Below are 13,496 nucleotides of genomic sequence, written 5' to 3'. Positions count from 1 at the left end.
ACGTTTGTTTAAATGCTATCTTACTAAAAGTTAAATTCTGGAAGAAGCAAAGACATTCCCCTATTTGACTACTGGATTTGACTACTGTAAATAACCATCAACCACTACTATATACTGAACTGGATATTGTTATACCACTAGACAACTGCTGAAAATAATATTCCTCGGACACACATTATTTATTGCTATCTACTGCTATATAAACAGCTTTCTATGTTGTGCATTTTTCATAGGAAAGTCAAAAGGAATTTAATGCTCCAGGGGCACTACTGAATGTAAACTAATTTGTGGCTGAAGAGCATGTGGACTCGCCACCATCATGGAAGCTGCTGTTTCTTTAGGATACCACTGATTCTAATGTAGCCAGATAAAGCAGATTTCATCTTTACATTGCTGCCCAAATCTGCCCCCTTCCTGAGGGCGTCTTCACCCTATGTTGATTATGACTGAGCACTTGAGAATTAAATCAGTAAATGCTCTGAACATGCTCAGTGTGTCTTGACATCTTTGTGTGCCTGTGTTCTTCCTTGAAAGCAATTCAGGGAAGATTCTAAAAGTGGCAATGTTCTTGAAATTGAAATCTCCTGACTGATAGCTTCATTACACAGAGCTGGAGCTATCCTCAGCTAGGGAGAGCAGATGGACATTTTAGGGCTGAAAGTTGCTCTTCCACCTGCTAGCACCTATAGTGGTTGCAAAGGGTAGAACATAGCATCTACAAGGCTTCCGTACTGGAGGATAAGTCAAATAAAGCCCACCATCACCTCTGGTGACTGGGAGCACAAGTTCCCTACAACCAACTCCTGCAGTAGCCAGGGACAGATACCCCACTCATCCGGCTTTCTATGGGATGGGGGAGAACATTTAAACAAGGACAGGCAAAAAGTAGTATTTTTAAGGGTGGCTGGAACTCCATGAAATTTGATAATTAGTGAATGTTTAGAACTGGTTTTTTTGGCTTAGATTTTTTTTTTGTGAGATTAAGTTTGTGAGCACATTACAGGAATATTAACTACACTGTAATTCTTTGGATACACGTGTGCATAGCATAAATCCTGTACATTCGCTATAATGAGTGGAACTATTGTGAAGTATGTGAAATGCATATTGCAAGTTCAGTAGAACATTTGTAGTTAATCTGAAGGATTCTGTAGTAAGTACAAGTATCACAAGGTATAATTGGTGTCTGAATGCCAGAAATACTGAGATTATGTAGACACAAATGGTTCTACTCCTATTTTGTTACTTACACCAGCTCTATAATAGCCAGATCCAAAGTCTGTTGGAGTCTTTCCATTGACTCAGTTGGCTTCAGAGCAGGCCCTAATTTCCTTCCTTGGAGTGGACTTTGTTGTTGCTGCCATGTGCCCCAGGTCGTGCCACTGATGACCTGTCTCTTGAATGCACTGGCTCAGTGCAGAAGCAGCATGTTTAGTGTTTATTTCCTATCAGTCTGAAGTTGAAACTCAGTGCTGGCTCATGTTGCTGTGGAAACAAGTCTCGGCTTTACAGTTGGGCCCATTGTACAATATTACTGTGACAGAGATGGTAATTTCCTGCAATATCCTTGAAAGAACTTATTGTATTAAGTGTATGTATTATTGTGGGTCAGGATGGTGTATAACCTCTCTAGAGAGGTAATATGACAGATGGAAGACCTGGCAGTCCAAAAGACTGTATTGAAAATGTGCCAGACAAGAATGGACTTTTGGGACAATGAGTGTTAAGTAGCTTTCCTGGGGAATCCCTAGGGACAAGTTAATTAAAATTTTCCAACTCTTGTTATGCAAAAACCCAGCCTTTTGAAACTCCCCCCTTAGGAAAGGGTCATTGTCTTCTGATCACCTGTTACAGAAGGCCAAGGTCAAAGGCCTGGGCTGTAGAAAGAAACTGCTGATGTGCCCAGCCTTGGTTCTGGATCTAAGACAGAGGAACTTGTAACCACATGGGAAACCCCCCACTTGTGAGTAGTTTTAAAGCACTAAAATGCATCAGAGCCCTGAACTGGGTGTTGCGGGTGAACTCTGGTAAGTTTTTTAGTATGATCGTAGGTTTTTATCATTTGTTTTTAATGATTTCTCTGTAATGCTTTTCCTTTAAGAATAAATGTACTTGCATAGAAGGAGCTGTGTGTTAACCTGTAACTGCAGGCAATACACAAGTTATAGCTAAGGATATGATTCTGTCACGGATTCTGTGACTTTCTGGTGCAGGGCTGGACCTGTGGCCAGCCCCAGGGCTCCCGGAGCAGTTGACCTGTGGCCTGCTGGGGCTGGAGCAGGAACAGGAGTGAGGCTCAGGCTGAAGCAACTGCAAGCCCTGGCAGTGCTCTGTTTGTGTCTCCCTTCACCCCCTGGGTATTTTTAGTAAAAGTCAGGGACAGGTCTGGGTTTCTGTGAATTTTTCTTTATTGCCTGTGACCTGTCCCTGACTTCTACTAAAAATACCCATGACAGAATCTGAACCTTGCCTTCTGAGAGAAAGCAAAGTGCAGGCAATGACCCTTGCCTTGCTGGGGATTTCACAGTGTAAGCAGAGAGATATGCAGCCTTAAAGTCCCCTGTCTGGGGTGAGGGAGGGGAGAGGGAGCGTGATGTGGGTCTCTGCTCAAGAGAAGTGAATACCTGGGAGCTAGAAGCCTAAAGTGGATGTCGTTGGTGGACCATGGTGGGGGAAATACAAGTGCAGTTATTCTGAAACTGTGACAACTATGTAACCTTAAATTCTGATGCATAGCCAGTGGAAGTTGAAGCTTAGAAAGGGAATGCCTTTAGTGATAATACCAGAGTATTATAATGCTAATGTAAAGAAAATAAGTGGCTTATATAAGTCACTTTTTATTGAGTTACTTACTTTGTCACTGTATGGTTTCCATTGCCCATGTTTGCTCTCTACAGCTTGCTTAGCTGGTGTTTCTGCAAGCTTTTTTTATTTAATAAGACTCGCTACTTCCCTGGAGGACCCAGATGTTTTTGTAATAGTTCAAAAATGGCTGGTCCGGCTAATCAAGGATGAGTTGGGAGCATTGACCTATATTCAATCTGGATCGTTCCACAGCTGAGAATTGCTCTTTTAACAGATTTTTGTCATTGTGCAAATATTGCATCTGCTGTACATAGTCACTTTTAGTTTGACGGGAAAATAAATCTTTATTGACTCACAATTACATGGAAACCTTCCCACAGAAGCAATTAAGATAATTCAGGTTTATGAATTTAGTGAGCCTTACAAAAGATTTACTGTAGATCGAGCAGTAGTTTTTTATATATCTAAGAATATTGCCACATTTTTTCTACAAATGGGTATTCCTCTGGATCTTTAAGATGAGGGCAGGTGAGGACCAACAGATGTCCTATGTCCCTTATTAACGTAAAACACTTGCCTCCAGGAACCAATGATATTTTTCACCTGATGAAGCACATGGCTGGACAGAGTAGACCCTTTCCCCCAGGGCAGCCTTTTAAATCCTATGTCGGATTCAGGCATCCTTTGGATCCTAAAGTGTCTGTTTGTGTGACTGGTCTAATTTAGCAAGAAAGGTGGAATGGTGCTTGATTACTTTTCAGATTTTTGGAACAGTTTCCCTCCCTCCTAACTTGTCCCATATTGAGTCTTCCCCCGCCAACCCCCAATAGGAAGTAGATCACTATTAGACTAAACCCTCCTCATTAAAATTCTTTGTAACTGTGAATAACCAATCACGAGACACTGGGAAATAAAAAACATACATTTATTATTTCCAGTACTTGAAAATATGAACACAATAGATGTCCTAAAATAGGATTCGAAATCAGGGTATAATTTCAGAAAAAAAATTGGAGTGGGGAGGGCAAAGTTTTGTCAGCATATAGTGTGTGATATGTTCTGCAAAGTTTGGGGAGGGAGTGGGAAATACAATGGAGCAGATAGACATTTCTTAGGTCTAAGGAGGCAAACCAGGGTGTGTGGGAGAGTGGGGGCCAAGGCAACTTCCCCCTTTGCCCCAATGCTGCCCTTGGTAGAAAAACTTTTTTTATAAATAACAAAAACTAGGAAAAATAACTCTGGAACTGGGAATTAGGAAACACGGATTCTAGTCCTGACTCTGTCACTGACTGTGCCCTTGAGCATGGAACTTGGGCCAATATATTTATAAATAGTATGATTTTGAGGGCCTCTGTTATGGATGCCCAACTTGAGACAGAGTGGCTTCTTGGACTCATCTCTAAGGAATGAATCCAAAAATAGTGACTTGTGTTCTTTAAGGGGCCTCAAAACACAGAATTCACTAATCAAAAGTCCCATCAACTCCTTTATTGATTGTAACTCAAACATCTTAATAAGTAGATTTTTCAAATGTAAAAGAGCAAAGCCATTTGAAAGGAAAATATAAAGTGTGCCTGTGTGAACTGATAAGCTGAATTTATTCAAGAAACTTTAGGTTCCTTAATATGCAGTGACCCAAATAATCTGAATAATATGCTATTATGGTGTTGATCCTGAAAATACTTAAGCAAGTGTATGACTTAGTAAATGTGCGTAGTCCCAAAAGTTAAATACATGAATGTTTGCAAGATAAGGGTCTGAGACACCTTCCTCTATAGCTACAGGTACTATTCAATGTGGGTATATTTATTAGAATCTGTCCCTTAATCACTGTGACCACTTTTTTTCTTGTTTGCTCCCAGAAATATTGGAAGCAACGTTTCTGGAAACAAATAAGCCTATCGTCGTATGGAACTACTAATGCTGCTTGTGAAATGGAAGTGCCATCCTCACAATAGTACTTTCTACCTCTAGGAATCACAGTAAAGGATTGTGGAGGTGGCTATTTTTTTAGTACCTGCAGGTAATGACTGTTTTCTAGCTTGCTAATCTCTTGTCTTTAATTAAACAGAGCAGATGCTGCCTCGCCCAAGTAATGGGGACCAGCAACTGAAAGATCAGTGCAACGTGTAGATCAGACAAAAAAATGTATGCAGTGGTGGTATAGCTGTGTCAGTCCCAGGATATCAGAGAGACAAGGTGGGTGAGGTAATATCTTTTATTGGACCAACTTCTGCTGGTGAGAGAGAAGCTTTTGAGCTTACACAAAGCTCTTCTTCAGGTCTGAGAAACCTACTCAGAGTGTCATTGCTAAATATAAGGTGGAACAGATTGTTAACTACATATGCTACACATTTCTAGGGACCATTCAAGGTGAAGAGACCTGTTAACACCCTTCCTGTCATAGCTGGGAAAGGGAAGAAGGCAGCTAGGAGGGAGCAGGTATAAGTGGGTTACAGATTGGATTTATGGCTTATTACAACAGTGTCTCTATTTAACTCCATAATTTTTAGTGCCTAGCAGAGCAGTGAATTTAACCTCCCAGACTCATCTTTTGAAAGTATTGCACAGGTTTCCTTTAAGGATGAGGACTGAGAGAGATCCCCCCTCCACCCCCTCCCCCCCATGACTGGAGGGGTGTTAACATGCCATTTGACCTTGAGTGGGCCTCTGAAATGTGTGTTAATGTCTTATGCTAAGCAATCTGTTCCACCTTGTATTTAGCTGTGAAACTCTGAATATGTTTCCCAGACCTGAAGAAGAGCTCTGTGTAAGTTGGAAAGCTTGTGTCTCTCACCAACAGAAGTTGGTCCAATAAAAAACAATAAGTTGTTGTTGTTTTGTTTAAAGGTGTGGGGAGGGATGGGTTCTGAGTCAGCAAGAGGGCTGCAGCTGGAATAAAGGCAGTGCAACTGTTAATCTGGAAATGACCTTTTCCATATGAGACATTTGCTTGAATAAAAACCTTTATTTTCTGTTTACGTTATGTGTCAATGACTACATGCTTGGTACAGAAAGCATTGCTTGGCTGTTTCAGCTGGGGACAGGCAGTCAGGAGATGGTGTACTAATCCAGCCTTCTTGTGTGGCTTTGTGCCAATCACTAATGTCCTGATTTTCAGCTATGCTATGCGCCTGCGGCTCCTGTTGACTTGAGCTGGAGTTCTGAGTGCCTAGCATCTGTGAAAATCAAGACTTTAACCTATTTGTTATCTGTAAAATGGGAATGACCCTTATCTAAAGTGTTTTGTGATCCTCCAATGAAAGGTACAATGTGAATATTATCATCCCGGGTGCAATGCCAGGACCTCAGCCATTTGCTACTCTAGTATTTAAGCTGATTTTTTTTTCCTGCAGATGGCCTGAAACAATTGCTCAGAGGTGTGGACTCTGTCCTACTCATTTCAATGAGGCATTAACTCTACATACCCAATGGTGATTCTTTTAAATGATAGTTCTCATCAAAGCACATAAGAAAGGAGGGGAAGGGTCATATTATTTTTGCTGTGAGTAATATCTCCAATATGGCATTGCCAGTTGGTAGCACCTGATAAATACCACTATATACTCCCATCCACCCCTTCAAAAAGGAGCCAAGCCCAAGGAGCCTAGCAGAGGTCAGATGGATGTCTGAGCCCATTACCGAATTAACAAGAAAATAGCTTCTGGTGATAGTGTTAAACAGAATGATCTAATGGTTTAAAAAAATGGACTGTAACTGGTTTTAAAATGACACGTATTTTAACTGGAAGAGAGATTGAAACAGCTTTGAACTACATACATGGAATTAGTTATTCTTCAGCCAGTTGAATAAGTGTAAGAAGTTGAGATGGCCCTATTTGATGTGGGCACATGAATGGGGAGCTCTGAGCGAAGGTAATTCCATACTTAACGTTTCCATGCAGTTCTGATACAGTAACTCTACAGCGTCCCTGTGCTTAAACTGAGGCTAGGGTGAGGGCCGGCTCCAGGCACCAGCGCAGCAAGCAGGTGCGTGGGGCGGCCAACGGAAAGGGGCGGCACATCCAAGTCTTCAGCGGCAATTCGGCAGTGGGTCCCTCAGTCCCTCTCGGAGGGTCCCTCAGTCCCTCCGAGAGGGACTGATCTGCCACCAAATTGCTGCCGAAGAATGAAGTGGAGGCGGTAGAGCTGCTGCCAAAGTGCCGCCAATCGCGGCTTCTTTTTTTTTTTCTTCCCCCCCCCCCCCCCCCCCCCGCTGCTTGGGGCTGCAAAAACGCTGGAACTGGCCTGGCTAGGGTTGCCAATTCTGGTCAAATGTATTCCTGGAGGTTTCATCACATGATATTATGATCTCAAATGAAAGATTAATCTTTACTTTTTGGAGACTCCAGGACAATCCTGAAAGGTTGGCAACGCTAGCTGAGACCATTCAATTTCAGTAAAATAGAAAACAAATCTTAGTATATTCCACACAGATGAGCATGAGGTAAAACATTAATGTACCTAGTAATTAACTTTGGGGATTTAGCAATATTATATGCATAGGCCTCTAAATTAAAATGTAGTGGTTAAATCTGTGTGATTTTGTGATTAGGACTGGGAGTCAGGAAAGTAAGATTTTATCCCTGGCTTGGCCAGACTCATTATGTGAGCATGTGCAAGCCACTTAACCATGCTGCACCTCAGGTGCCCCATCTGTCCAAGTTTATATTTACTTCCCTCACAGGGTCTTGTGAGGCTAAATTAATGTTTCTAAACCATTTTGACATATGATGGAAGATGCTGCAAATGCGCACACAATTGTTAAGGAAAAATGGAAGGTGGACTAATCTCTCCAATTTATTGTACCCCTCCAAAATGCAAAAGGTACAGCCCACACATGTCTCTTAACATTCTAAAGAACAACCTCATAAGAGTTCAATAACAATAGTTGCAGCTAATCAATCAAAGTAAATTTGTGTGACAGTTTAATGCAATTTGTAACTTTTTTTTTTTTTTTTTTTAGAAATGTGACTAATCCCTGGTTTCTGCTGACCCAAATTAGGTCAGCATAGCAGGCACTTAAATGATAAAGTAACCGAGGCACTCTCCAATAGAAGCAGCAAAGAATCCTGTGGCACCTTATAGACTAACAGACGTTTTGCAGCATGAGCTTTCGTGGATGAATACCCACTTCGGACTTGCATCCGAAGAAGTGGGTATTCACCCACGAAAGCTCATGCTGCAAAACGTCTGTTAGTCTATAAGGTGCCACAGGATTCTTTGCTGCTTCTACAGAACCAGACTAACACGGCTACCCCTCTGATACTTGTCTCCAATAGAAAACGCTGGCAGTGCATTCCCTGGGGAAAGCAATGAACAAAACATCTGAAGAGACAAAGGGAAACTATCAATTCTTTCATTGTTTTATAGATGCAGTTGCAAATCATGAATAGCATCTTCTTTCACAGCAAGTGGCTTTGGAGCTTCTGGCAATTAGTGGCCAGTAGAGTAACTCCCTGGGTTTGATTGTTATTGGAAAATGCTTCAACAATGCAAACTTTGGAGAGACTTTAATTTTACATGGGGTGTGGGGGGGGAAATGGAAGAAAAGTGCTGTACTGTATAGGCTGATTCACAGTTACCTTGGTCATGTGTTCGCCTTGCATATCCAAATAGTATGTGCTTGATTAATGAGCTATTGTAACTAGATTACTTGGAATTCTGATTAATAAAACCTGATGAGCTGTACAGCTCATCAACTTAACATTCCCTTGAATTAGTTCTGAATGAGTGGAATTTGATAAAGTTGCATGTTATGAAGCTGCAGCATCTGTCTGCATTCTATATGAGTGTTCAGTCAGGGTTCAAGGCTTGATACTTGTGGAAAAATCTCAACATAGGGAAAATATTTTCTGTATATCCTCTCCGTGTTCCTGATTACATGTCTGTAAGGGTCTGTGTGCGGGTCCCCTTGTCGGGTGTGGGGTCGCTCTTCGACTTCGGGGCGCCTGGGAACCAGGCCGCCTCACTACAGGAGGCTGAGTAGTAGTGCAGTCACACAGTCCACGCCCTAGATCAGGGCGGGGCAACAGGCAGTAGTCCTGGGCTCAGACCCTCAGACGGGGGCTGAGCAAACAGTACTTTAAACCCCAGCCCTAGATCAGGGCGGGGCAACAGGCAGTAGTCCTGGGCTCAGACCCTCAGGCAGGGCTGAGCAGCAGTTCAGTTTGTAAACCCAAGCCCTAGCTCAGGGCGGGGCAGCAACACATACAGGGCTCAGACCCTCAGGCAGGGCTGAGCAGCAAACAGGTAAGTCCAGGCTTCTAAGCCTGAGCGTTGGGGTTGAGGGGGAGACTGCCACCCGTGAGTAGGGTGGCAGGAGGGACACAGGCCCACCCACTCCACTGTGTCCCGGCCCGGGGCCCTAGCAGCGGCGTGGATCCGCTGCAGTCAGTGGGGATCCTGGCCGCAACACACTGACATAGGCTCAGTGTCAGCTACAGCCAGACTGGGGTCGGCTATCCCCGGGCCACTTCCAATCTCCCCCTCCGTTGGTACCTGTATCGTCGGAGCTTCAGCAGGGGGGTCCACCAGCATGGGCTCCTCAGGAGACGGGTGCACAGGTGGGCTCGACTCCTCCTCTGGGTACCGGGCTCGGGGCAGGCTCGGCCAGTCCTCCTCTGGGTACCGGGCTCGGGGCAGGCTCGGCCAGTCCTCCTCTGGGTACCGGGCTCGGGGCAGGCTTGGTTCAGCAGGAGCTCGGGCACCAGCGTCTGTCCTCTCCAGCGGCCGGGGCCCAACTGAGCGCTGGGCCCAGGCCTTTATACTTCCTGTCCCGCCCCTTGACTTCCAGGGGGCGGGGACAGGTGGCGGTGGCTCCGCCCACTGAGGCGGCTGTTCTGGCCCATCCCTCTCAGGTGCGCCTGGGAACCAGGCCGCCTCACTACAATGTCCTTGTAGTTCCAACTATCTAGCACATTTCTTAGGGATTCTATTTACAGCTCCTCTTTCAGTAGTAGTGTATCCTAGGACTGAACTCTTCTGGTGCTGAAAATTGCTAAAGGATAAATGGGTAGCATATTGGAGTTTCTTGTATTCAGGATGCCATACAGGGGAATTCAGACTTCCCCTCTGCAGATATCAATGTCAGGAATAAAAGGCCAAGGAGTTAAAAAGAGTGGATGGCATTTCTCCTTGGAGGGAGGATGTTTGTATGCTGAAGGAAGGTGTTGGAACTGTGGTTCATTTTTAGTGCTCCCTTTTCAGGAAGGCTTGCAATAAAGCCATTTACCTGGTTCAACATCATTTCCTGAGACTGGTACAGTCAGCCATCAAGAGACCAAGGATCTGATTCTTCAACTCCGTAATCCTTTTTCACTGTATACAACCACCACATAGGGCAAGACCAAGTTATTGACCTATTGTGGGCTTAGTCACCCCCACCCTGCCACACCTGTCAGAGGTCAGAGTTGGAGGGAGGGGCTTAAAAGGGGAAAACACAGCAGAGTTGGTGGCAGACTAGAGAGGAGAGTGGACTTCCAGACTTCAGCCAGCCATCTCACCAGGAGCTGAAGACCAGAACTTCTCAGATGATTACTGCCCAATGCTGAATCCACCTTTAATAGGACTATTTTTCCTTAGTCACCTGTGAGGCTAGTTGGGGCCACAGTTTAGCAGAAGTTGACTAAAGGAAGAAAGACTTGTCCCACTGTGGGACAACTCATTTGTGTTCATTTCTTGTAATGTTTGTTGACGACAACCCTGGAAGGGGCATGCTGTCCAGGGCTCAGCCATAAGACAGATCCTGTTACTACTAGGCTGTCGTGATGGAACAGCTGGACATCGCAGAGCAGCGACCTAGGTGAGTGCAGGGGCTTGGCACAGGGCCTAGGGGGCACCCTGCTGAAGGAGCCTAGTGATACTCACATTACAACCAGATCCACAAAGGGACTTAGGTGCCCAAAGCCCAGTTTTAGGCCCAATTGCAATTCCCAACACTGCTCCTTGGCTGCCACCTAACCTTGTAGGTGCCCGAGCTCACTCAGCCCTGAAGTTTCTGCCTCTGAACATGCACACTTCTGCCTCAGGGAGGTGCCCAGATGCCTATCTCACACCTAAGTCCCAGCATGATCCTCCAGCCAAGGAAAGATAGGCTGAGGAATACCTATCTTGTCTGTGGGGACTGATCCAGTAGGTGTACCCTGAGTGTTTCTAACGCCACATCAAACAGCCAGGGAGGGAGGAGGCGGCAGCCTCCCTTACAACCTTAAATCCAGAGGTTAGAGTACTCTCACTGGATTTGAAAGATCCCCCATTTCAGCTCCCTCTGCCTGATGAGAAGAGATTTGAACAGGGATTTCCCACCTCCCAGGTGAGTACCCTACCCACTGGGCTACAGGTTATAAGGAAGGTAGTGGCCTCCTCACATCCACCATCCCCACCCAGCCCCCAAAATTTTGGCATGGAGGTAGGTGCCTACCTAAGCCGTTCTCTCAAAAAACAACTTATTTAGGTGTCTAAACTGCCTGATTTATTGAAGAGGGATTCCTAGCTGAGGATCGCAAACAGAGACCGGCACTTCCCTACAGCTCAGGGTTGGGCACCGAACTCAGAGAGGAGCAGGGCTTTAACATGCCTCTTATCAGCATCTCTCATTGGGTAGCTTAGGCAGCTCCCTGGCTTTTGTGGATCACAGTCTCAGATGCCCATTTCTCCCCCTTCATTATATAGGAGCCCTACATGCCTGAGTCCGATATTGTGGGCCCTAGTGATTTTTTTTCAAGGTGCCTAAAAGTTAGGCCTTGCAGCACTGGAGTCCCTTTGTAGATCTAGGCTTAGTGACTACTCCTATGAGTTGGGACTCTTCTCCTTTGTTAGGGCTTGCAGAATCGGGCCCCAACTATATCTGCCCTGTGACCATATGGTAGTTGAGTCATTAGCAGTAGTTAGGTAGTTTTCAATGGACTTGATGCCCACATAGATCAATACTTTATGTATTTAGAGCCTGATCACAAACCCATTTAAGTCAATGAGAGTCTTTCCAGAGTTTTTGGATCAGGCCTTTAATTTGCTATCTGGATGTTTGTTTTCTTTACTGCTTAATATTTAGTAAAACAAATGTAGAAACTCTTCATCTTTACAAAAGAGGCAACGGTGCTAGCTGACTAAAAAGGGCATAATTTGTTGCCCCACTTATCTCATTTTGTTGATTAGCTGCAACAGATGCTGATGCCCAATTCACTTTTTAATATAGTAAATTTGGCACATTTGATAGCTCCTCCTCTTCTTGTACCATCCTCAACAGACATTAACTAACTGGTACTGTGCCATAATGACAAACATGAGTTGTTTTCACTAATGGCACATCTTGCATTAGCCATCTGCATCCTTCTTTCGTATTTCTTTCGAGGGGCCCGATCCTGCTAATTCTCAGTCACACAAGCAGTGCTTTCTGACACCTCTACTCACACTGGAAGCAACAGGACTACAACCATGAATAAGGACCACTCATATGAATAAGGTTTTGTAGAACAGGGTCCTGTATTTACAGGATTGATCCTGAGCAGAGCTGGGCAAGATTTTTTCGAACAAATAGTTTTTGTTGAAAAATGCAGTTTGGATTGACCTAAAACTATATCTGAAATTGACATGATGAGAACAGTAACTGCCTCTGAGTTTAAAGAGAGATGAGTAGCCAGAACTTGAGCACTTGTGTTTGGAGAGAGGATTACTGAGTCCAAATTGGTTTCCACGCTTGTGTTGCAAAACAGCAGTAGTTGATGAGACCGATGCATCTGTTCCTCCCTCAGAGCTCTGGTCCCAGCTCTGTTGTGGCTTTGACCGACACTTGGGCCAGCGGTTTTGACTAAAGCCTTCATCACAAAGGAATTTGTTGTGTTTAGGGCAGGATTAAAAGACAGGTTCCCTGATAGTAACGAAAAGCAGCTTTGTCTGGGGTGTCCCAAATACAGCACTCTGTTTAGCTGGCATTCTGAAAGTAGGGCTACATCCATATAAGCTGTACTGTTGCTCTTTGCTGTTAATCCTTCTTTGTGCAATGTAGGAGCTGGAGCTATATTTAGAGTGTCAACAAAAAAACAGACCGGAGGAAGACCTGGAGTTTGTGCCCACTCTTTTCTTTCTGCCTGAGAAATTAACCCAGTCAAGAAGTCCAAAATGTGTTTTGTGACTGCTCAGCAACTAGGGAGGATTGTGTATAGTCTGCTGACTCGCAGCTTTTAATTCCATTAGCCATTTTGCAGTACAGTTTGTATCAACGATTCTGTACCAAATAAAGTTTCGCTGTGCAGTGTACATTTATCTTCCTTGAGCCTCTAATGGAACACATGCGTGTTCCTGTCTTTTCACAGACACCCAGTTTTAAGAATGTCTCTAACTGAATTAACCTATTAGACCATGGTTTACTGTTCCTTCTATTTCTGACTTTCTGCCTGGTGCATCACCCTGTGGTTCAGCTGGCTGAGAGTAAAGGCAGGGTGGAACTTGTAGTCCTCCCTCCACAGCGTGCTGCTTGGTGGACTGCAGAGGCTACTTCATCCATTGGGGCTGCACTAACCTTGGTGGAGCAACTCCATGACCAGAAGGAGGATTTGTCCTTCCTGCACATCTACCTAGGCTGGCAGGGATACTTGGGTCGGGAGATGGGCCCTGTATTTGTCCTTTAATGCATAGGAACAACTGTTACTAAGTTTCACCACAGATCAATCTCTCTCTCTCTCTCTCTGTCAT

The 13,496-nt window shown here is 44.5% G+C and overlaps 1 protein-coding gene across 2 annotated transcripts in view; it reads left to right on the top strand.

Moving 5' to 3' along the window:
- RPS6KA2 (ribosomal protein S6 kinase A2) overlaps positions 1-13,496 on the top strand; it is a 451,617-nt gene that overhangs the window by 273,846 nt on the left and 164,275 nt on the right. The window contains exon 1 of one of the 2 annotated variants that reach the window (XM_045011086.1): positions 1,912-1,963. The exons of the other annotated variant lie outside the window; for it this stretch is intronic. Coding sequence (XP_044867021.1) covers positions 1,946-1,963 — 18 coding nt within the window. The 5' untranslated portion in view covers positions 1,912-1,945. Of the gene's footprint in view, positions 1-1,911; positions 1,964-13,496 lie in introns of those variants that run through there. 2 annotated transcript variants of the gene reach the window in all.

This window comes from Mauremys mutica, chromosome 3 (assembly GCF_020497125.1).
Source record: "Mauremys mutica isolate MM-2020 ecotype Southern chromosome 3, ASM2049712v1, whole genome shotgun sequence".
NCBI classification, from domain to species: Eukaryota; Metazoa; Chordata; order Testudines; family Geoemydidae; genus Mauremys; species Mauremys mutica.
This window is presented reverse-complemented; position numbering and strand designations above follow the sequence as displayed.